Source organism: Aedes aegypti, chromosome 2, assembly GCF_002204515.2.
Source record: "Aedes aegypti strain LVP_AGWG chromosome 2, AaegL5.0 Primary Assembly, whole genome shotgun sequence".
Taxonomy (NCBI): Eukaryota; Metazoa; Arthropoda; class Insecta; order Diptera; family Culicidae; genus Aedes; species Aedes aegypti.
The window spans coordinates 13,870,886-13,896,218 of record NC_035108.1 but is presented as its reverse complement, the minus strand read 5'-3'; the positions used below and the strand labels follow the sequence as shown (position 1 = coordinate 13,896,218).

The 25,333-nt window shown below is 39.4% G+C and overlaps 1 protein-coding gene across 9 annotated transcripts; it reads right to left on the bottom strand.

The window, feature by feature from the left end:
* Positions 1–6,975: 6,975 nt before the first annotated feature.
* On the bottom strand, positions 6,976–24,903 carry LOC5575759 (splicing factor 3B subunit 3). Of its 9 annotated transcripts, none has more exons than XM_021839932.1 (14): positions 24,762–24,903; positions 24,368–24,459; positions 24,092–24,290; positions 22,125–23,300; positions 21,075–21,382; positions 11,232–13,178; positions 10,987–11,035; positions 10,742–10,793; positions 10,487–10,535; positions 8,201–8,414; positions 7,954–8,008; positions 7,727–7,770; positions 7,458–7,513; positions 6,976–7,258 (listed from the first exon to the last, which is right to left on the bottom strand). In XM_021839932.1, the coding sequence occupies exons 3-6, from the start codon at positions 24,120–24,122 to the stop codon at positions 11,241–11,243; spliced, it is 3,453 nt and encodes a 1,150-aa protein (XP_021695624.1). In that variant the 5' UTR covers positions 24,123–24,290; positions 24,368–24,459; positions 24,762–24,903; the 3' UTR covers positions 6,976–7,258; positions 7,458–7,513; positions 7,727–7,770; positions 7,954–8,008; positions 8,201–8,414; positions 10,487–10,535; positions 10,742–10,793; positions 10,987–11,035; positions 11,232–11,240. The 9 variants fall into 9 exon arrangements, with proteins under 9 accessions (XP_021695624.1, XP_021695625.1, XP_021695618.1 ...); XM_021839933.1 differs by having other exon boundaries at positions 24,377–24,459; XM_021839926.1 differs by having other exon boundaries at positions 24,092–24,459.
* Positions 24,904–25,333: the final 430 nt, after the last annotated feature.

The window sequence follows — 25,333 nt, the reverse complement described above, 5'->3', positions numbered from 1 at the left end:
GCATGCGTCTACCGGTTCATATCCAACTGCGACCGGAAGAGCAAGGGTCTGGCGATCGAAGCGATTCCGGCAACACCTAGAGTGCGCAGTTTGATGAAGAAAACCATGCCAGCGGTGGCAGTTCCACTAAAGCGAGAAGAGCATCAGCGAGCGGAAGCCTATCTTTGGCGGTCGGCACAGGTCGATTCTTACGAGGAAGAAGTGAAGACGATGGTGAAGAACCGTGAAGTACCACGCAGCGAGGGGCAACCGATCGAGAAGTGCAGCAGTCTGGACAGCTACAGCCCGTTTTTAAACGATGATGGTGTACTGAGGATGGAAGGCAGAGCGGCACAGGGTTCGTTCCTCCTTTTCGAACTCCGGTTTCCGGTTATTCTACCGAAAAAGCATCCCATTACCCGGAAGTTGCTGGAATATTACCATCAGCAAGCGGCGCACGCGAATTCGGAGACTGTGCGTTTGCGGATTCCGAATCTCCGAGCTGAATTAAAGGACAAGGAAATGCGCTTCAAAGGTTCCTCGGATGGCACCTCTCCCACTAGCGCGGATTACTCCTGGGTGGAGGCCATTCAGCTTCACCGGCGTGGACTATTACGGTCCGATCATAGTGACGGTTGGGCGTAGATCCGAAAAGCATTGGATCTGCCTATTCACGTGCCTCACAACGAGAGCGATTCACCTGGAAGTGGCACACAGCTTGACGACGCAGGCGTGTCTGATGGCGATTCGACGTTTTGTGTGTCGCAGAGGCAAACCGGTTAAATTCTATTCCGACAACGGGACAAATTTCCAGGGAGCGAGCAAAGAGGTTATTCAGAAAATAGATGGAGAATGCGAAGAAGCGATGACGGATGCTCGGACTCGGTGGAACTTCAATCCACCAAGCGCGCCCCACATGGGAGCGGTTAGTCCGATCCGTGAAAGCAGCACTTCAGCACCGTTTTAATTTCAATGAAAATCATTCTCACAAAACTTGAAGTGATTTGGAAAAAATTTGGTTGTGCTCCCGCCATTTAATGTTTGTATGGAAATTACGATGGAAAAGGCAAACCTTTTGTGTTCAGTCCTTTAACTGCTCGTAATAATAATGTATGGAAAAGTTAACAAATTTCTCTCATGTGAAATCTTTCCAGCTACAACTTTGTCGATAGGACGTAAGGATAATTTGTTATTTTTGATAACAAAGCCTAAATAATGCTGAGATGCTCATTCAATTACATGACGGACTCGATTATCCGGGATTCGATTATCCGGACTTTTAGACTCGATTATCCGGAGTATGATTTTTTATATTCTTGTTTTTCAGTTTTTATGCATAAATTTGAGATAATTCAGTATTGCAATACACAATATGAATGGTTTAGAAGTTTAAGAATTAGGTAGGAGAAGGGGGTTTTCTGCGTACGCTGACCAAAAACTGTTTTTTTTTTTTTTCTTCTCAAAACCCCTGATGTTCCTAGAAATAATTTCTGGCTACTCCACTGCGTCATATAAATAAAACAACAAAAAAAGATAATCTTTAAGTTCGTTTATCACAGATTTCAATTTTTTTTTTCTTAGTGATTCGATTATCTGGAGTGAAGAATAGTCGAAAAAAAATCGGATAATCGTGTCCGACCTGTACTTTCAGACCAACACTGCTTTTTTACTGTAAAACATAGTAGCCTGGATTACTTTGATCTATGGACCGATGCACGAGTTCGCTATTTGACGTTTGAGCGGTACCGTGTTATTTACGTGACCATGGCAACGAGTGAATTCGGCACCGCTCAAACGTCAAATTAGTGAACACGTGCAAAGGTCCATGGACCAATGCATGAGTTTACTAATTTGACGTTTGAGCGGTGCCGAGTTCACTCGTTGTCATGGTCACGTAAATAACACGGCACCGCTCAAACGTCAAATAGTGAACTCGTGCATCGGTTCATTCTTCCCGCCAGGAGCAACACTGTTGCCTGCCGAACAGTTTGTGAAGCATGCCACATGCAAACCCACTTTATTATTTATTTATCTATCTATCTATCTATCTATCTTCTATCTTCTATATTAATAAAAAATTGAGTCGTGTTGGTATATCACGAAATGGCTTAAAAACGAGAAAACCGATTTGCACAATTCTTTCACCGTTGACTTCTTGAAGGGTTCCACCGTGTTGGTGTGACAAAAAAGTTGAGGGAAGTTTCCGGAAAATCTGGTAAATCGGGGAAGTATTAACATGTCATTTTGTATGGGAGGTTCCATGACATTTTTCAATAGCCTACTTGATGACAAGACGAAGTTTGCCGGGACCACTAGTGATGAATCAAATCCTGACGTCCAATCAATCCTACTAAATCAAACAACGAACCAACACTCAACCTCCTGACGTGATCTTTAAGTCCCTTCTAACATTAGGGGGCGTCCATAAATAACGTAGCGCTAAATTTTGCCATTTTAAACCCACCCCTCCATTGACCACACTTTTTGTATGGAGCTTGAGCTTGAGCTTGAGCTTGATTGGCCGCCCGTGGATGCACTCCAGTATCGCCAGATCAGCTGCACTTACACAAGGAACCAATCGAATGACTGCTTGGGACTAACAGGCATCCTCAGTGTATAAGTGCTGGTGATCTTCTATTTTTAGGCAACAATGGCACCTGCCACGTCAGAATGCAGACCAATGAGGGGAAGGGGGAGGAATTGATGATGCATTGAACTGGCTCCCACGTAGACCGTATATTCCACTGCATCTACGCCAGTTCATGCGGGAGTGTATGGATTGGGGGAAAGGCATGGCAGAGAGGTTTGCTTTTGTGGTTAGCAGACTGCCTATGTATCAGGCGTAAGAAAGGCGTGCGCGTGGAAGTAGGAAGCGTTAGGGAAACGGTTTCTTGTCCGTCTCTGGTTCTAGCGTTTGCTATGAACGAATAGTTTCAGTGTGATATATTTAGAATGGAAGATAGAAGCAAGTGAGAGATATACAACTACAAAGTACGAGGAAAGGGACGGGCCTGGGATTGAACCCATGACCTTCTGCATATGAAGCAGAAGCGGTAGCCATCAGACCACCAACCCCGTCAAGACCACACTTTTTGTATGGAGTGTGAAAATTTTATATGGATCTTTCCTAAACCTCCCTCTCCCAAAAACGTTACGTAATATGTGGACGACCCTTTACATGTCACTACATAAAAAATTTGGTTCTGCGGACGGATTTACCATAAATATTACTTTTCTAATTTTAGATACAATATTTATTCAGCAAACATAAGGAATATTATGTTTCTACACGCAATCGATTAAATTTTCAGCTCGATCCGCTGTCTAATTCTTTAGAAATGTGCTCTTAAAAATTTGAAGTTTGGCTTTGATACATCTTCATCTTAATCGCTCGCACCGGCAATTTTCAGCAGACCAGAAATGCGTTTGATTTTACCATGTCTATTGTCGAAAATAAATTGATGAAAATGATTTCGGCGAAGTGTACCAGTAAAGTGGTGATATGTACCATAAACATAGTACGCTCAGGTTTTTTTTTCACGTAGGTCGATGTCTCGTGTAAAAAACTCTAATTTAAAATCAACGTAAAAAACGCGTTATTTCAAAAAACAACGTAAAAAGAAACAATGCACGAGTTCATTATCTGACTTTTGAGCGATGCCGTGTTATTTATGTGGCCATGGCAACGAGTGAATTCGGCTCCGCTCAAACGTCAAATTGGTGAACTCGTGCATCGGTCCATGGACCAATGGACTTATGCACGGGTTCACTATTTGACGTTTGAGCGGTGCTGTGTTATTTATGTAACCATGGAAACCAGTGAATTCGGCACCGCTCAAACGTCAAATAAGTGAACTCGTGCATTGGTCCATGCACGTGTTCACGAATTTTACGTTTGAGCGGTGCCGAGTTCATTGGTTGCCATGGCCACATAAATAACACGGCACCGCTAAAACGTCAACGAGTGAACATGTACATTGGTCCATAGACAAAATTGCAAACCAAGAGCCTTTACGTTTATGCGAAAACTGTGGTTTTTCGTGTGACTTCATCTCGAAATTGATGTCAAACACTTGAAGGCTGTTATTTATGCGTTTATGAGCAAAAGAACCCAAGAAATTTTAAATAGACATTTTTTATTCTGCAATCATTGATTTACGTTTCATTTTTGGACGCTCGTTTGGTCATTTTCAGAAAATCTCGCACATCACTACTATTTTACTTGCAATATTCTAAACGATTCCAACGCCACCTGTGCTTAAGGAATTTCTATAGGGATTCTTACAGAAATTCATCAAGGAATTTATCCAACAATTCCTCTATGATGTATTTCTCTAGGGGCTTAAAGAATTTTCCTATACTGGAATAAATACATGCATTTCTCTTTGAACTCTTTCAGAGTTCCTTGCACAAATTGCTTCAGAATGCCTATAAGAGCAGCAATTGTTCTTAGAATGCTTATGCAATTTGATACATTTTATCACCATCCATCCGTGAGATCATAAACAGAATATTGGATTTACTACTCTAATCAAATTTATTCCAACGTATTTATTACAATAGGATTCAAACTAAATAGCAAACTTAACGAATTTTCAATGACCCAGGCACACAGACTTGACTGGAGTGTCAAAATGAGAATATTTCGTTCGAAATAAGTCATTGCTATTATTACGCGGTGTAAGTTTTACGTAACTTCAAGTGAATATTAATAAAAATACTTATAGTTTTTGATAAATTTGTTTACGTCGATTTCTGACGTGTTTTTTACATTATTTCTTGAATTAACTCGCTTGAAAGAAAACTTCAGTGTGGATTGTTTTGAAATTCTATAGTATGTAGTTTCAAGAATGGGCGTATTCGTAGCCAGCTAAAGTAGTAATTTTTAATATTTGTTCAGACGTGTATTTGCATCGTAGCTTGCTTTGTAAAAGCCGAGGAGTCCTCTGCACTTTCACAAGAGAACACTGGGAATTTAAATATGGGAAAGGATTCATTTAGGTAAACGATAAATAGGGAGCCGGATCCTATTCTTGGCACTTTTGTTTCACTTCGGCAGTGGGTTTTTTTGAAAGCTACTGAGCTCATTTTTGGCTACAATATGCGTCATATTGAATTGCTTCGTTTCGGTCGAGAAAAATCTCCCGTACCAAAGTGAATCATGGAAGTGCCCAAGTAGCTCTGCACCCTATATAGTTTGAAATGAATGCGGATGATCGTTACCGATCGTGCGGCTACTACGCGAACCAGACACGATCCTGATTTTGTTGCTTGCTCCACAGGAGCATCTAACAGATTCAACAGACCAAACACTACTGAGGCGCATTGTTTTTCCCCGCACACTGTTTTTGTTTTACACGCACTATACGAAACGGACACACTTGATCCGGATTCCGTCGCTCGCTCACAAAGGATCAAAGATTCAACGGACCAAACACTACTGACCCGAATGGACAAAAATCCATCCACCTAGAAATTTAAAAACGTTGTTATCAAACCCTTAAATAAAGAGAGCCCTAAGCAAAGCTGCTCAAAATAACATTTTCTACAAGTTTGCTGAAGAGTGCTATCACGATATAACTTCAAATTAAAATGTTTAATAATTCTCATTCTCGTTTAGAGGCTGTCCATTAATTACGTAAGGGTTTATGGGGGGAGGGGGGGTTTGAGATTTCTTACGCGCCATAAAATTTGTTTTTTATTTTCATACAAAAAATCTTATCATATGGGGAGGGGGGTTGAAAAATCCCAAAAATTGCCTTACGTAATAAATGGATCGCCGCTTACGGCGGATCCAACTTTCGATCGAATCCTATTCGTTCGAATCCACGGCCCACTTGATTTTGCTGGCGAAAACGGGGTATCAGAAATTATACAGGAATGCATTCACCAGATTTTACAATTTCTAAAAAATGTGTAATGATTAATTACGCAACTCAAAACAGTTTCGTAATGGGAAAGCGTTGCGTTATGAATCATTACAGCACTGGTTTCAGTTGCTTAATGACTATTCTCGCACTGCATACTTCAGTGCAGGAAAGTAGGCTGTTTCATGACAGATTGACGTGATGGAAAACAGCCTATTAGGGTGTTTTATGTATTTTGGACAGAGCGTTACGCGTATATAATTTGGCCACTTCCATTTGATTTTGCCTTAAATGTCCAAATTATATACGCGTAACGATCTGTCCAAAATACTTTAATCACCCTATGATGAGAAATTGCAAAAAATGTACGTATCTCGTTGCAGAATTCGGTTTTTACAGCACGATTCGTAAGTAGGATAATTACAACGAGTGCGGTAAAAATCGAATTCTGCAACGAGTTCCGTAAACTATTAGTTCGAGACGATTTTCCAGTCCTGAAACTGTGCAAGTGCTCATGAGAAGCTAAGAAGCAGTCATTGTCCCAGTTGGGACGTAACGCATTAAAAAAAGATGCTGCGCCTACAATAAGACTGCTATGCTGTAGCCAATCAAGTTCGGGTAAGTTGTTGATAAATTCTGAGTTTGCTCCAATACGCATCCATATAATGCGGGTTATCCCATAACTGTGGGATGACTGAACAGTACCATTTGTTTAGAAAGTGTGCGAAAAACTCTCACGACCCCATCCTTTCGACGCTGCCTCATAACAGAGGAACCAACCCAGCAATCATTTAACAATCGCAACCAATTGTCCGCATACTTATGCAGCGTTTCGAGAACCGGAAAACCGGCACCACCATAGGCAGTGAAGATACTGGAGGGGAGAAGAAAGCCGTCGTCTTACTGTTAACATGCATTGCTACCGTTCTTTTGCTATGTCGCTTTCGCGATCGACACCTGGGCACCTGGGCCCTGGCAAAATATATGGCGGCGATGACGACGACCACAAGAAGCAGCAAAGCGGAGGACCTTATTTGGGAAAAAGATCAGAAAGGGACCCGAAACGACACGCTGCCATCGTCATCTCGGCAGATTCGGATATTACTTGCGTGAGAAAAATTTCGCTGCGTTCGTTTCAAGGATTGTTGTTTATTGACTTTTTTTTTCGTTTGTTCCTTACGTGCTATTTGTATAAGAGGGCTATGTGTGTACGGATGTTTGAGTGTTCCGTTGCTTTATGATTAAAGACAATCGCCGTTCGATGCACGAAAGGATTTTTTTGTTGGGTATTGGGGTGATTATTACGTGGTGATTTTGAAACGTGTGGGTTCACTACAACGTGAAAAGAAAGATGGGTAATAAATACTGTCGGCCTCGGATTGGCACCCCCAAAAGTGTCTTGGGACGGGAACCTGTAAGATAAAAGAAATACAGACCATTAGGATCGATTGTCAGGTGTGGGATTGAAAAGTTTATTGTTGAGATACTGGGTTGTCAGTGAAACAGTAACGAATCATTATAAAAATTAATAAGTCCGAACTTATATTTTTGTTGATCATCACGAAAGAGACTGTTAAATAGTATTTTTATTTAGAAATAAGGAGAACTCACCTTAGCTTGGATCGATGATGCCATCAAATAATTTTCTATAGAATGAAGGATTCAATCTGAAAATTCAAACAAAATAAAGATAAATTAGAAAACGTTTCTAGCCTTAATTAGGTTGATTGATGATATGATGAAAATGTGGTATAATCAGAACTAATAGATAATCATTCTTCTGCCCTGAGCATTTGGGCCGTAATAGCGTATATTAAGAGTAACATCATTTTGAAGAATATTACATGATGGACATGATTGTAGAATACAAAGAAACTCACCATTGGAGCTTGAAGGCAGAGTAGCAAACACCGATTCCAAGAAGCTGCAATAAGTAAAAGAAAACGAACTTCATTAAGTTTTATTACGAAACAAAACGTTATAGACTTTGGATGAGAGGAATCAGTTAAGGAAGTTTTAATCAATGGAATTCGTTAGTCTATCTTGCGTGAAAAGTATTTCATCACAGAAGTACTAGAAGCCATTGCAAACTGTGGGTAATTCTTACCTATCCAAGGGAAAAAATATCCAGTTGCAAATGAAAATCCAAAACCGACAGTTTCCTAGAAATAGAAAGAAATAAACGTTTGACGTTAGACTATTGAATGAAAACAAAATAGACTGATTGAAAGAATATCAAGGATCAGGTCATAGAGTTTTAATCAATGATGTTCTTTAGTCTATCTTGCGTTAAATGGTATTTCATCATTTAAAAGCGTGAAAATCAACTTTAGCCAGTTTATAAGACAACTCACCTTATGAACTAAACTGATGAATCCCTCGCGATTGCAAGGATTACCAGCAATCGAGTTTACGTAGTTTTCGCTTGAAGATATGCGGATCAACATTTGAAAGTGTTACCGTGGACGTACCATATTTGACGCGGTTAAGAAAATTCTAAATTCAAACACTTGTCAAATCGTCTAAATCTATCCGATTTTGTTGAAATTTGAATCTATGCTAGCTCAACTATTATAGAATTAGGGAAAAATCAGTAAAAAATATTAAACGATTTTTTCTTCATGTTTGATTGACTTTTTGTGGAACACATTAGGTTCCTTAATTGACGCATCAATTCTTCAATGTGCCTAATTTGACGCATTATGTTCCTTATTTGACGCACTTACAAATAATTGCTAAAGTTCAAAATATACAACAGTTTCAGTATTCAATAGTTCAATTAATTGAAAAAAGCGTTTTAGAGAGGACATAAAAGTTAGAACCTTTGGAAAAAGTTTTGAATGACGTCATCCGGTAGTCACTTTAGCTATGTGTTTAGTTAGTGTAGAAAGTAAAACCGGCGATTGAGTTCAATCCATAGTTAAGCATTATTGTTTAGTTTAATGTATCTTCGTCGTGATATTAAACAAGGGAAAGATTTGAAAACTATGTTGCGCTGGAACGGGGAAGGTAGTTGCTAAAATAAGGACAAATTGGTCAAAAACTAGAACGAAAACAATCGGTTCCAAAAATGGCCGTTTGATAATCTTCGTTACTTATAACACGTGAACTACGCCTACACGCAAAAAAATTGTGCGGTAAAAACTACCATTTTAGGGGGTTAACTCAAGCGCTCGCACCGGCAATTTTCAGCAGACCAGAAATGCGCTTGATTTTACCATGTCTGTAGTCGGAATCAGATTGTTGTAAATTATTTCTGTCAAATTTACCAGTAATGCGGTGGGGTGTACCGTAAACATAGTAAATTGGTCTGAATTTCCATGGTAGTTTCAAGAATGGGCATAGTCAGCTAAAATAGTTATTTTTACCACAGAATTTTTTCCCGTGTACTTGTCCCATGTTCTATGTCACCCTTATGGACCGCGGGACAAATATGCGTAGAACCAACGGCAGTATGGGCCTCGAAATAGATCGAGAACCATATATGGGTCATACATTAAATACGTCATGTTATTAGGGGGAAGGAGGTGTTCTGCAAGATGTGACGAATCATACAAGTTTTTTGAAGGCTCCATATAAAAAGTGTGAAGTAGGGCGAATGGGCGGGGTTTTTGTAGAAAATGGTATGTTTTTGTGACACGTATCTCATGGACACACCCCCTATTGTATAAATTATACGAAACAAATCATTGAACCTACACCTCACCTCCTGACGCATTTATTGAAGCTTCCTTGAAACATTAGGGGACGTCCATAAACCGCGATAAATTGTACAATTTTCAACCCCTCTCAACCTTGGCCACATTTATTTTATGAAAAGTGCGAATATTTTGTATGAATCGTTGCGTTTCCTTGAACCTCCTCCTCTTCCTAAAAACGTGACGTAATCTATGGATGACCCTTTACATCCGATTACATAAAGCCTCGGATTGTTCTGCGGACGGATTTTTTGAATGCAAGCACCATAAATATTTATTTTCCTATTTTCGATTCAACAAAACATGCTGAACAAAATAGCAAATAATTAGGAACATTGTGTGCCTAACTTGACGCACAAGATTTTCATACAACAATATGTCTTAAAGCTTAAAAGTAGAAAACTTTCGACGTCAATTCATGAATAAAATAATATTACTGACTGTTGTTGATTATATTGCTGTCAAACAGCACAATAATTTCACGAAAATTGATCAACAATAGTTAGCACATTCACTAAGGAATGAAAAAATTGACGCACTTGTCGGATGCATTTTCAAATAAATTTTATTTTTTAACTATTATCAATCAAATATAAACTTTTTTCGATTGGAATCCTTCAATAACATGTAAATAAAGATTAAGCAATACATTTTTGAGTGCTAGTCTGATCTAGAATTAATTTATGATAACATTAATTAGAAAATGCGTCAAGTTTGGACCCGCGTCAAATATGGTACGTTTACGGTACCTGCAAAAGAAAAGAGAAGCGTGGTTGAAAAATCTGGTCAACTCAAATACGCCGATTTTAATGTGTGTGGCTTCGATCAGAAAGGATAAGTTATAATCAACAAAATTCAGTTGAAACACGGTTAACCGACAAGCGGTTAGACATCATGGAAATACGCCTAGCTTCAATGCGAAGTATTTAAAACTTGACTCACCTTAATTAGATTTAAATAGCTTTGCTCCAAGTAACTTGGGTTGGATAGTCTGGAAACAAGGAAAGAAAACACTATTAGATCGAATGATGTCAATCGCGGGAAATGATATCGTCAAATCAATAAGCATCAGTGCTTTCTAACGTAGTTCTAATCAATGCTGTTCGTTAGGTGTCCAAAGGTCTTATTTAAGCAATTCATCATTGCGACATTCTTATGTACGAAAATAAAGGCATCATAGAAGAAGATGAAACTTACCATTCTAGTGAATCAGTGGTTGGAGAATCGCAATGCTGTTTAGTATGAATATCTGAAATTGAAGAGAAAATGTCCATAAACAACTTTGTTCTGAATTGACACCACTTTTTAATCGAATACGTAAGCATCAGTGCTTTTTAACGTAGTTTTAATCAATGTTACTTCTTTAGGTGTCCAAAGGTCTTATTTAAGCAATTCATCATGAAAAATTTCAACAATTGCAGTTATGATTGAATACAACTCACCTTAAAAAGTTACTCTACAGTACATCAAATCAGACGCTTCCTCACAAATCTGCAAACGATACAAAAAGTTCAATTAGTCCAACGGTCCAGAATCGCTAAACCTTGATCAAGTAAGAACACAAACGTCAGTTAACTACTTAACGTAGGATCGTAAACATTGGATGTTCTTAAGTGTCCAAAGGTCAAAATTTAAGTCATCAGGACAGGCAAAGCAAAGTCGTTGCCCGAATCAATCCGAAACTCACCTCAACTCCTTAGAACGCGTACCGCGTCCGGATGTCTTCCAGCTTCTTCGCCACCTCGTTCGGCGTTCGTCCCAAATCCGACGCGATGCTCTTCTGCTTGGCCGGATCCATCGAGGTGAACTGTTCGCACAGATCCCCATCCATGACGTGCTTCACCGGGTAGTAGTAGCTCCGGTAGCTCAGATGATCCCTACCGCACAGTGGCGTGTTCTCGTTGCGCATGTGCATCTCCAAGTGCTGGAAGAAGTCGTAGTCTTCCCGGCTGGTGAAAGGCACCAAAGCTCCCACCGTTCCGCTCATCGTGGCGTAAATCAGCGATTCGGAACCACCCGGAATGAGGGTGGCCTTCTGCAGGGACATGATCGTTTCGCCCAGATGGAATGTACAAATGTTCTCGGCCTTTTGCGAGGCGCCGTTTAGCAGACCTCGATCCCACAGGGCTTTGTTTCCGGTTGGATCTTCGTCGACGTCGTCCGAAACCGAGTGCGGCAGTCGGAGGATAGCGATGTTCCCGAACTTGTCAGCCGTTGCCACCGTGTCGTAATCCAGCAGAGTGGACGTTGTGATCCACCTCGGGTGGGTGTCGTCAGCGAAGATGATCAACTGATTCTCAGCCCGTTTGTACTTAATGCAGTAGATCGATTCCTGGACGTCGGAGACGAACACTCTCGATCCCATTGCTTGAATGTTGACGATCTGATTGGGAATGTGTTTGTTCTCGCATTTCCGCAGAAGTTTCTTCTTGCCGAGATCGTAGATCCTCAACACTCGTCCCACTCCAACCAGAACTCGTCCTTGGAATCCGGCAATCGCCCCTGGAGCATCGTCGATCTCCGTCCTGTGATAGTGCTCTAGTTGATGCGTGTGGACATCGTACTTGTACACATCTATGAATCCGCCATTCGCTATCTTCGGGTTCATCTGGAGATCCTTGGCAACTCCGGCCACGACGTACCATTTCTGATCCACAGCAAATCGCACCAAGGCCATCGATAGCACGGCTTCGTTCTGTGCCAACTGTACCTTCGAGTATGTATGTCCATTGATCGGATCCATCACTCGAATCTGCGAAGCCCACATTCCGGTACCGGCCTTAGGCGCCGAAAATACATCCTCAGGAAGTACCTCGTTGATAAATGCATCGGCCATCTCATTGGCCAACTCCTGCTCGTCCTCTCCGGCAGCTTCTTTCATCTCATCGGCCATCTGCTTCTTACGGATGTTTTTCGTTTCCTCCGTGTAAGCATTGTGATCGGTTTCGCTGATGACCAGCTTTCCTGTCTCGTTGTGAATCAGGAAGCGTTTCGGCGTATATTCCAAGGGGAATGTGATCTGGTTAAACACTGCGCCTAGTTTTTCCAGCGCCAAAATTCTCAGCGTGTTGGTTGAAATGGCTACGATACCCTCCGAACATTGTTCGCTGGAGAATCCAGACGCGTACTCCAAAGTCTCGTACGACAGTGGCGTCAAATGGAATCGATTCTGGAAGTAATAGCTCAGCCAAGTTCGACTGGACATGGCCAGCACGGCTTCCGATCCCTGCATCTTGATGCGGAACAGTTTCACCGGGCGAGATCCCAGATATCGGGTTCGGGTATCGGCCAAATCGCCAGAAACCGGATCCAACACCGTACGCAATAGGACTCCGTTGGTCAACCCGATGTTCAAATAGATGCAACCGGCGGACGAGGCAACACCCTCCTCGTTAGTATCTCCGGTTCCCATTTCGACTATGCAAAGGGACTCGGCAGCCGATGGCAGGGCTTGCATGGACCGGGGCGAAAGACAATCGCTGGGATCAAGGGAAATGACACGCACCGTATTGTCTGCCAAACCGACGGCCAAGAACCAGGAGCGCTGCTCTCCGGCCGGAACCGACCCTAAGGCCATGCACATCACATCGCTGGGCATTTTCTTTCGCTCGGTGTATTCGTTGAGCTGGCCGGTCTAAAGGGGGAAGGGGCGAACAAGATGGAAGAGAACTGGTCAGTATTGTTGGGAAAGAGAGGGACGAACAGTTTTGAGTTTGGTACAAGGTCAGCACTGCAGGACACCGTTGTACTCTTCAAAACAATTCTGATTCAGGTGTTCATCATGGAAATTATACAATATGCCGAGGGATTTGTAGCTTAACGTTTGGATAGTTATACTATGACTTGAGGTCTCACGCCACTCGTAGAATAAACCCAAAAGTTAATGGATGGGGGCCATTATAGGAACCATGCTAAAAAACATACCTCCACTAAAAAGGAATAGTATTCCTAATATTAGTGGAATGATTTCTGCAGGGCAATTTAAAATGAATCGTGAAATCTATCGACTGATACATTAAAATTATATATTTCACTATTTTATCAGCATATTTTAGCTAGTGCTCCACTAATGGTATTCATTTGACATATAACATTTATACCGTAAGGACGCCATTCACCGCTCATTTAACAGCATTTCAACACATTAAATTCTGTCATATATCGGTTTTTCGATATTTTTCGCAACTTTTTGCGCTAGACGCAAGGTAAAACATTTGTTTTTGTACGAAAGAAGTTGAAATGTGAACAACGTATAATGGTACCGAATAAAATGTATGCCAATGATACATGTGTAGGGCGCCATTCACCGCTCATCCCAAGTATGAGGCTCTATCAGGGTGTCTACTCATTTACAGAAATAGAATTCCCTGATATTTCCAGGTTTTTCCAGGTTCTGGAAAATAATTCCAGGTTCAAGAAACTCTTTAAAATCCTTAAGTGTTTGGTGAATTTTTAATATTAGATGATTAAACATTTATTTTCAAAGATAGGAGTTTGGCTTTGAAACATTTAAAAATAAAGTCTAACGAAAAGTATTTTCAAAAAAATATCTGTTTGTTTTACGTGTGTAAACAACTCAAGAAAAAAATGGTTATTTTGTAATAATTCCACGAAAACCAAGAATTATTATCAAATGATCTGAAAGTGCCTGTCATCGTCAAAGTCAGATATTAACAACGATTGAACTTAAGAAAAAAAAAGACTTCCCTAAAATGGTATTCAGTTTTATGTACATCAAAAACGTACTCGTTCCATTACGATTGCTCGTTGTGCTGTAAATTTTATTCACATATTACACCGATAATATTTCCAGGAGTATGATTTGTGATGTTTAGCGAATTCTGTGAGTAATTCTGCCAAGAATTTCGTTTTAGATACCTTCATGAACTCGATCTGGATTTTTTCTAAGGATCAGGAATCCGTCCAATAATCGTTTTATGATTCAACGAATCTAGAAGTTTTCCAAAAAATTGATTTAGATCATCTTCAAGAATTCTAACCTCGTTCAGAAATTCCTCCAAGTTTTTTGATAAAGTATTTAAAGATCAAGGGATGTCTCCAGGAAAAGATCAAAGAAATTTGTCAGATTTATAGTAGAAAATTTTGAGAAATTCACAAGGAATGCCGAAAGTTGGGAAGAATTCATTGAGATTTGAAAATTTCATTTGAAATTTTTTTTAAGAAATGGAACCACAAGAATCATATTTTGATGAAATGATGGAGAAATGCCGAGAGAATTTCTGGAGAAATTTTATAAGAAATCCCAAGTTAAATTTATCAAGAAATTCTTGGAAAAGTTTATAAGTTTATAACTCCGATTTCACCGAACAATGCCTGAAGGATTTTGGAGCAATTCCTGAGTGTAATCGTGAATAAATTAAAAAAAGGGTCCTTATGAAAATGCTTAGAATAAATGAAGAAAAAAAATGGCGTAGAAATTATTATAGGGTTTCTTGGAAAAATGTCGAAAAAAAATTTTTTTTTTTCAAAAACTCTGAAATAAATCTTAGTGGAAGAGCTCCTTTAGGATCTGTGCGAAATTTTCTAGAAGTGGAAAAATCATGTGATAAACGCTAGGTTTTTTTTTTGTTCAGGATAATCTCTGTGAAAATTACTGCAAGTTTTTTTTTTGTTAAGCTCTGGAATAAACCTTTATGAAAGCGGTGGAAAGCTCTAGCAACTCTGGGCCAAATTCTTAAGAAATTCTTCTAACCATCCATTGAAAAATTGTTGGTAGCATTCCTGGAAGTATTCCAGAAGAAATCACTGGAAAAATTACTAGAATTCCTGAAGCATTCCTCGGGATCTGAGAAAAATATCATTAAGAACTTGTGAAATAATCGTATAATAGTCTTTGTAGGTTTCTCTTGAGTCTCTAGAATTTTGCATCAGGATTTACTGCAAACAGATTAAATGTGAGTTTAGCGGCCATTTTGATTAAAATAGAGACTTTAGAGACCTTAACCAAAAATAGAAACTTGCATTAAAATAGTGAGACTTAAATAGACAAGACTATAAAAAAATCTGCTAACCTTCAAAATATAGTATTTTTGTCTTTTTTTCTCTTTACCTACAAAGTTTATTATTTTTGTATAAAAAAAGAAAAAAAAAATTGAAAAAAATTGGAATGTTTTCAACTAGGTTTCATATGCTCATGAATGAAACCCAACTAGAACTGAACTAGCCTTTATCAACTTGGCAATCTTAAATTTTGCTTCATTGCTTAGGGTGCGGCTTATTTTTCAAAAGTTCTCAAAACCAAAAATTCGTGAGCTCTAATAATTTTAAATTACATTAAAAGAGAAACCTCAAAATTTGAGCCAAAAATATTAACATTCAAAGGTCGCCACCAAGCGTTTTGAAGGTGAATTTTCAGGTTATAAAAAATGACCTTCAGTAAAGCAGGCTTGATAGAAACTCCTCTGCGAGGCAAAGAGGAGGCGATTTTACCGTTTCTCTGAGGATAATAAAATTAACTCAAAATTTTCAACACAGATCCTCAAGCAATTCGAGTGAGAGTGCAAAAAAAATGCGAGGATTTTTTCAGGCACTCTCTCTCTCGTTGCGATGCTCACCATAACTCACATTTCAAAACAACTCTTGAGTCTGCCGCCCGAACAGACAGTCCTCGGGGAGTTGTGAGAGCACCCTTTTTTGATGGAATTTTACTCTGTTGTGTTTTGTGCTGCATTTTCCTCGCTCATTTTTCGTTGCCTCTCTGCTTAGCATTTTTTCGCTCCCTCGCAAAGAGGCAAAGGCAGCACGCTGCTCTAGAGTATGTCACCGAACTCTGGTGATGTTGAGGAGAATTATGAAGCCTGCAGTGAAGTAAATATAACGTTGTTATTTATCAACCGACTTTAAAACGTTTAGCATCAACACCTTCAAAATTAAATTTATGAAAACTTTGTAGAACACCAAATTTGTCTTAAATCAGTTTTAGTTAAAAACAATTTATCCCAAATTTTTCCTCATTTTACTAAAAATTTCAATTTTGTTTGACCATAACTTCATGATTACTCAACTGATTCCAAATCTTTTTACATGCTTTTAAAGTTAATTCAATTGTTTTCAAACCTTTCATACATAACATTTCATTAAAAATGTCTTGACCCAGTTATGCAGTGAAAACATGATTTTTTAACGAAAAATGCCAGTTTTTTCAAATTTTTGCCAGTTAAATATTATCTCTAAAGCTGAAACTAGTTTTTCTCATTTGTTAAACCTTTAAAAATTGTTGCAAAGTCTATTTTTAAATAATTTTGAAACAAACATATGTCTGCATATGTTAAAAAATATATGCACTTTTCATCTCGTATTAAGGCAAGATGCTTTATATATTTAAGTTTTATAGAAAAAAAAATCAATTTCCGGCGAAAAAATTTAAGTAATCCAAAGATATTTGATTTTTTCATTAAAAATCATGTTTTTGGGTAGTTTTTGTGGAAAAGCTAAGTCAAAACCATTTTTTAGAATAATGTGTTGTATGAACAGTTTGAACACAACTAAATTTGCTTTGAAAACATGTAAAATTATTCGGAATCGATTTATATTTTTTAGTAAAATTAGGAAAAATTTGGATAAAAATATTTTTAACTTAGACTATTTTAGACAAATTTGGTGTTCTACAAAGTTTTTATAAATTTAATTTGGAAGATAATGGTGCTAAAAGTTTCAAAATTGGTTGAGAAATAACAAAGTTATGTTTACTTCACTGAAGGTCATTTTTTATAACTTGAAAATTCACCTTCAAAACGCTTGCGCCACCTTTAAATGTTAATATTTTTGGCTCAGATTTTGAGGTTTCTCTTATAATGTGATTTGAATTCAGTGAAGCACACGAATTTTTGGTTTTGAGAGCTTTTGAAGAATAAGCCGCGCCTTACTAAACATGTTTATGTTGAATAAATAAAAATCGTTAAAAGGACTAAACATGTCAACTAGCGTTTTGATAGCGGCGCAGCCGAAAATTTTTTGATTGAAAAGATTTTGTTTCACAAAAACGACATATTCTACCATGCACTATTGCTTTAAAATAATTTCCCTGAGTGTAGCCAAAATTCCCTGAGAATTCCAGGTTTTTTCCAGGTTGAATAAAATTCCCTGATATTTCCAGGTTTTCCAGGTTTTTCCAGGTAGTAGACACCCTGATACACAACTAGTTGGAATTAATTTACTTTCATTAGCTGGTTGTTATCTTTGTACTATAGTACAACAACATATTAAAGCGTGGCAGCTTAGAAGCATTTTTCGATCTGCCATAATACAATCATTGCTCAACTCATGTTTACCGCCTCAAACAGCCTAAAATTATTTTTTTATAAATAGTATATAATATTAAATCATATGAATTTTATTGTGATACAATCCATTCTGGTATACTGGTATACAAGAAAATCGCCAAAATACATAAATGATTGATTGTAATTAGTGATTTCGTTTTAATTTCCATGAGAACCAAGATTGTTCATCAAATGATTTGAAAGTGCCTTCAATCATCAAACTAAGATATAAAGAAAACACTAATCAAACTGAAGAAAAATTAGCCGTTCCTTCAAAATGGAATTCAGATTTAAGGATCAGCGATGTACCCAGGAAATTTCTCTGGAGGTCGTTTTGAATATTTTCATAGATGATATCTTGCTGAAATCAAGGCTGGTGGTGACTATAACCGACCCTAAAAATAACAACTTTAAAGACCTCTAACTTAAAAAAAAAAAACTTAAAAAAGACTAACAGAAACCAAGATCTGAGAATTTATTTCTTCATTTGAACAGACATTTATTTAAGAATATTTCTTAGATTTTGTTTTAGTTCTTCGTAACAAATATAACTGCTTATTTTGCTGTAGATTTCTTTCACATGTTACTCCGAAGATCTCTTCTGGAGTTTGATTTTTGATTTCTAAGTAATTCTTCCAAGGATTTCGTTTTAGATACGTTAATGAAATCAATCTGGAATTTTTCTAAGGATCAAAAAATTCCTCCAAAGATTGTTTCATTTTTCAAGGCAGTTCCAAGCTCTCCAGAAATTTATCTGATTCTTCCATTGGTTTTCCTATTACATTCTGCAACATTTCTGTTTAGAGCATTCCAAGAAATTAAAATTCCATCAGGGAGTCCACCATTTTTTTTAATTCCCCAAGGACTTTAAACTTATCCAATCATTCATCAAGGGATGTATCCAGGAACATGTCAGAATTGTCAGATTTTTTGGAGAAAATTTAAAAAAAAATCCAGGTGGAACTTTGGAAGAAAATCTTAGAGTAATCTCCGATGAAATTTATGTGAGCTCAAAATTTGCCTTAATAAATTTCTGCAATGATCTCGAAAAGAACTCCTGGATTCATTAGGAAAATCTTTCTTGGATTTGTCTAATAAATTGCTAAAATAACTAAACAAAAAACATTCGAATCACTGAATAATGTGCTATAACACTTTTTGAAGTTTTTCCTAGAAGAATTGCGGACAGAATATCTGAAGAAATTTATGTGTGATTGATCGGAATAGTAACTTTAATAATTGTTGTAGTATTAACTAGTGAATACTAGTGAACCTTGAATGAAGTTGTGAAAAACCCATGGATATTTAGAAATGTTTTGATTTTTTTTTTTAGAATGTTTGAACCGCAGCAAAAATATTTTGATGAAATGCTGGAGAAATGTCGAGAGAAATTTTTGGACAAACCTAATGAGAAATACCAGGTAATCGTAGATGATTTTTTTAATAATCCTTTTCAAAATGCCTGTAATAAATAAAATAATTATCGTAGGAATTATTATAAGCTTTGGAAAAATGGAAAAAAACACTGTAATAAACCATTATGGAAGAACTCCTGTAGAATCTGTCGGAAATTTCCTAGAAGTAACAAGTTACTAACAACTGAAAAAATCGCAATAAAAGCCAGTGAAAAAAACATCTGGAGGAAATCCTGGAATAATTGGATTCTTTGAGAGTAATCTCTTTGAAAATTAATGGAGGTAGTAGCGCTGGAGTGCTCTAGGATTTTCTGGATTGAATTTTGAAGAAATTTCTGGATTAAATTTTGAAGAAAGCATCCCTTTAGAATTTGCTGGTAGCATTCCTGAAAGAGTTCCTGAAGTATTACAGAAGGAATCTCTGCAGATATCACTAGGATTCCTGAAAAACTCCTCGAGATCTGAGAAAAATATCATTGAGAACTTGTGGAATAGCCGCGTAATAGTCTCTGAAGGCTCCTCTGGGGCCTCTAGAATTTTGAATCAAGATTCACAGCAAGCATATTAAGACAAAAAAGGCCTTACATAAAAAAGGTATGTTAAAGACTAGATGACAAAATAGTTAAATGACTGCACATTGAAAGTAGTGTTTTAGCGGCGCAGCCGAAATTTTTTTTGGAGTCGCAAAAAGGACATATTCTACCATGTATTACTAATTCAAAATAATTTCCCTGATTGTAGCTGAAATTCCCTGAGAATTCCAGGTTTTTTCCAGGTTCAACAAAATTCCCTGATAATTCCAGGTTTTCCAGTTTTTTACCAGGTGGTAGTAGACACCCTGTTATTGTATAAATATTCTTTCATGATTCTATTTCCAAATAGACCCCAAGTCAAATTTAGGGAACTACGAAACATATAAAACGGCTCAAAAGCGTTTTTTAGTGACAAGTCCGTGTTTGAATATGTTTACCTCGACGAAGGACCGGTGCATACACGGGGCTGTCATTTCCGTAGAACTGTCAAAGTGCTTCAAAATCATCTGATTTGAAACCTCTCGTGAAAAGGCCTATTCAAGTTGTTGTTGATCGAGTTACAGTCAACAAAATAGCTCGATATTGAAGGGACCATCGAGTTAGGGAGGTATCGAATTACAGAACACAAATCCAGTGCAAATGCGATTCAAGGAACCATCGAGGTAGTCATGAAAACCAACTTTTACTATGGGTCTCTAACTCGATATCGAGATACAGAATATCGAATAAGGGAGAGTTAAGGTGAAACAAGATGGCCGGCACAATGGCCGACTTCTCCCCCTACTCACGTTTTCAAAGGCACAAAACTGGAGAAACAGTTGGCAAACGTTCCTGATTTTCTTATTTTGAGCTTTCTGCTAGTGCACAAAGCCAAAATAAAAAGTGCACTGTTGTGGGATGCTTTCTTTGCGAGATTTGTGGCCTTGAAGTTTTAGTGCAATCTTAGAAGTTGATTCCAAACTGTTTCACCTTAACTGTTGTTCAATTTGAATTGAGTTACATCTTATTGGTGCTCTAATTTCAAATAGGCCCTTCGCTAGAATTTTTTTTATTTATTAAAGAGGCTTTTGCTAGAATTGAGCCTTAATTTAAAAGTTTTATAAATGGTGGGCTTTGCACTTACCTCGTAATTTCGTCGATCAGATCAGGCATCAGGAACAGTATTATTGAATGAGCGAAAGGAAATCCGTTTACAGATTCCAATTTTTTTTTTTTGTCTTGTTTGATCTCCCGAACCCATTTACCAAACGCTACAAATCCCTCTCCAAGCATCCTAATTTCTCCAAACCCCCAAACTTACCGGATCCATCTCGAAATACACCAGCTCCCCGCCGGAAAGCGCAATAACCACCTGCCGCTGATTGACGGCGCACTTGGTGATGGTCTTCTTGCCCGGGGCCTTCCACTCGTTGACACGCTTGTCTGCCCGGATGTGCCGAATACCGTCCGGATAAACCTGAACCAGGGCGTCATCGCCGAGAGCCGAACAGCTCAGCGTTGGCGTCGTTCCCAGGAAGCCACTGTCGGTGACTTCCTCGACGGTGTCGCCAATACTCAGCACCAAAGTGGCATTCACGAAGGACACAATGATGTACGCATCGAACTCCTCTGCAAGTAGGAAACGAAGAGAGAAAGAGGGAAACGTGACGTGGTTTCAAATGACTCTAAGCTTCGAGATTTGTTCTTTGAAAAAGTTGCCTAACCAATTGAGTGTGTGTGTAAGTAATCTGTTCTAAGAGTTCTAACTCGAATCGAGCATCGCTTATCTTACCTATTGGCGCAGAACATTATTTCTACTGACGGTTCGTAGAGAGAGTGATCACCTCCAAAATTCAACTCAACCACGACGGTCTGAAAATGAGAGGAAAAACTGGTGTTTGTGACAATGGTTTCGTGCTTTTGCTTTTTTTTTTTTTCTTTGGCGAGATTCGCGCAAATGAAAGACTCAAAACACCAGCTTTTGTGATTAATATTTTGTCTGACTTCTCGAATGTTTAGCTAATTTCGGATCTGAACAGGGCCACTGGTTGACTGACGGTGGTTGCGGGAAGAAATGTAGCTGATATGGTTTATCTACAGCGGTCAGAGCCCAACGGGCAATACGCCAAGGATCAGGAATATATCTACTTTAGTCGCATCCGGTAGAACCGGCGGACAGTTTGCTCTTCGACATTGAGGTACGATGACACATTGAAATGGCGCCACCAGCCCCCGATTTCGGATGCTCGCAGGCCGGAACCCCGTGAGAGGAACTAGCCACGGCTCCAGGTGATGTCGATTGATTCCCCCGTCAGTCAGCCCTTCGTTTTAAATGCTAAGTAGACGGATATAACAAGCGTGCAACACTTACCATCAATACGTTTCTTGACGGTCCAGACAGCATTCGGATTACCGGGCAGTTCGGAAACGGCCATTTCCGAAACTTCCAATCCATGCCGAAGCACTCGGATCGACGAACGGGGTCCACGACCACAAGCCAGGTACAACTGTGGAGTGTCTTCATTGGCCAAATCGGCAACTTGACAGCCCAGAATAGGAGCGTACGAGTGGATTTCGTCGACCATGACCAAATTCTTCAGCTGGCGAGGTGCAAAGAAGAAAGTGTCCCCCTCTTCCAGTGGCATAGCTGAACTGAACTCTGGCTCATCGTCGTCATCGCCAAGGTGAGCAATCTGATACAGGTAATGGTTGCCAAACTCACAAGCCACGAACAGAAAACCTGTTTTCAACACGCACATTGCGGTTGCCGGAGGAACCGTATCGAAATACTTGAGCTTGATCTCCGAAACGACATCATCGTCGGTTTCCAATGTGACTTTGAAGATGTCTCCCTGCTCGGTCTGAACCAGGAAAAAGTACATCGATTTGGTACGATGGGTGGCCGAGCAGATGAAGATCATTCCCCGTTCCGGGTCGTCCAGATCGTTACGCCTTCTGGGAATCGGACAACGAATATCATGCTGATCTCCAAGATTCTTATACGTCAAATAATTTTCCGAGCAAATCAGCACACCCGAAGGGCCGTCATTGCCACCCGGAACGGAGATCAGGAAATTGGCGTGTTCTTCCAGCGGTTCCGAGTACTTCCGGACCACGTGATTCAATCCGAGATCCAATTCGTAGAATGTCAAAGTCTGCTGTGTTTTGGCCGCCGCCTCTCCCGAAGGATCCAAATCCGCTTCTTCGTAGTCAATTTCCAGACATGCGAACATAGGATTTTCAAATCCGACATCCACTCCGACCATATGGTAGGTCAGAGTGCTCGATTTGTGTGCCTCCAGCGGAGATGAGATAGTCAATCTGGCTTCCGAGTCACGATTCAGAATGTAGACCAGCTTCTGCTTCTCGATGGCCCCGATCATGACGGCGCGACCTTTGGGGTCGATGGCCAAAAATTGTCCCGGCACAATCCGACGACATCCGGACTTGCCGAACGTTTCCTGGTGAACCTTCTCCAGTTGATTCTTGGCCGGATTGTACTCCAAGATGACGATTCGTCCCGAATCTGAACCGACGACGGCATAATCTGCAAGGGAAAATCCAAGTTTAGCATAAATCCAATCACAAGTGAATGAAACATCTTTCAAAATGTGTCTATCCCATCGAGTCGTGTGCAAAATCCTACTACCAGGAAATTACACGCCTATACATCGATGAATTTGCTTTTCCTTGAATTATGACATCCATCCCCATCGGCACTAAGCCGGGAGACAAACGTTAACCTATCCAAGGGTAGACTCATTCGAAAGCGTTTTCTCATACAGTCGCCCCACAGTTATGGATAACCAACAGATATGGACCAGTGTTTAATTTATCTTTTCAACATTATTCGAACATGTTATCTATATAATGGGCTTTACATGAATGTTAATTCTTGTAAGTGAATTGCTTTTGTAGTGTTCTGATCCATAATATAGGTCCGTTTGATTCATAATAGGGGCCTCGGCCCTCCTCAACGTTCTACGTCTGAAAGGCTCCTTTTTTGGAAGTAATCTTGAAGTATTCACGGTTATTTGAGGTGTATTCATGAAAACAACTATATTCTGCAGTGTCAGGGTGGTAATTCAGTTTTGTTCAGCGTCCTTAGTTGATCCATAACCGATGGGTTGACTGTATGCTTCGATTTATAGAAATGTCCTCTCAAGTTTCAATTCGTAGCGCGCTGGGGTCACGCTACAAAAGCGACATGTGAGTTTTCTCTCTAGGCAATGGTTAAGAGTTTTCACCCGTGATCCGGAATGTTGTATCGCTCATGGGTGAAGCAAGTTTTGCCTGATAAGGTTCAATCGGTTCCTTGTCCGCCTAACCTCAACGTACCTTTGGTTCCACCGGTCAGCCGGAAGGACATCAGCGACCGAATCACACCGAAGACTTCCGTCTGCAGCAGCGTGTGCACCTTGCCCGTGTTCGGATCCGGTCGGACCAGTTCCAAGCTCTTGCCCTTGGACAGCAGGATCTCCTGCTGTTTGGTTCCGGCGAAGCAGCCATGGACCGCGTGGGTTATGCCAGTGGCGCGCTGTAGGATAAAGTTGTATAAATACATTGCGCTTCGATCTCGGGTGCCGCCACTTTGGCCGGCAGGATGATGTTTACACTTCTCACAAGTTCACAAAAACACCTTTTCTCAAGGGCTCAGGTTTCTGCTTCTTCTTACTTGACAGTCATTTCCGTTGCAGTCATCTCATCTGGAAGTGAAGAAACAAAATGTCGGTTTTGAGGTTAGAATTTGACGAATTGAAAAATTTAATTTTTAGCAAGTAGTTCCGATAAATCGCTAATAGTTTTGGAATAAAAACATAAAATCCCCTATTTTAGTTTCAAATCTACAACTTTTTGACTAATTTAGTTTGGATTTTCAGAGAAAATAGCCACCGAATTGGGCGTCGTGTTGGCATTTCACGAGGCGTGGGGCAAATTTTACCTACTACTCTTATCCCATCTAAAACACAAATCACACCAAAATTACGATAATTACACTTATATTAACCTCTTGAGATCAATTTTCCAGGAAATTTCAACACTTTAAAAGTGTCATAGCACTATTTTTTCAACAAATTTCACCGAACTTTAAAACAAGACGAACCTCACTTGCCGATGACTGGCGCAGAAATGAACGAGTGCTGCGAGAAAAGAACGCAGCCATCAGAAACGAATCGGGAAACAAAGCATAATCGCGAGAAAAAGGAGAAACACGATTTGAAATGCCGAGAAATGCGCTACCTACCGATTAGGTCGATGAAAAGGGGAGATTTTGTTTAGGTCGAATAATGATAGGGTAATTGCCTCGGTAATGTGTTGTATTTTTTCTCATGCTGACCCAATGTCATACACTGTAAACTCTGCATTACCCTTTAAAGAATAAAAAATGCCCATTTTTTGCTGATATATGCAGCTGTCAAAATAATGGGTGTTTCAAAATTTCCAATAATGGGTATTTTGTGCCCTTTTACATATACCGTCCATTTACTCTTTAATGGGTGAAAAATTACTTGACAAGAATCGGTCGGCAGTGTTTGAGATGTGCTTCATAGTTTTTTCCCGTAATATCAAAATAATTTA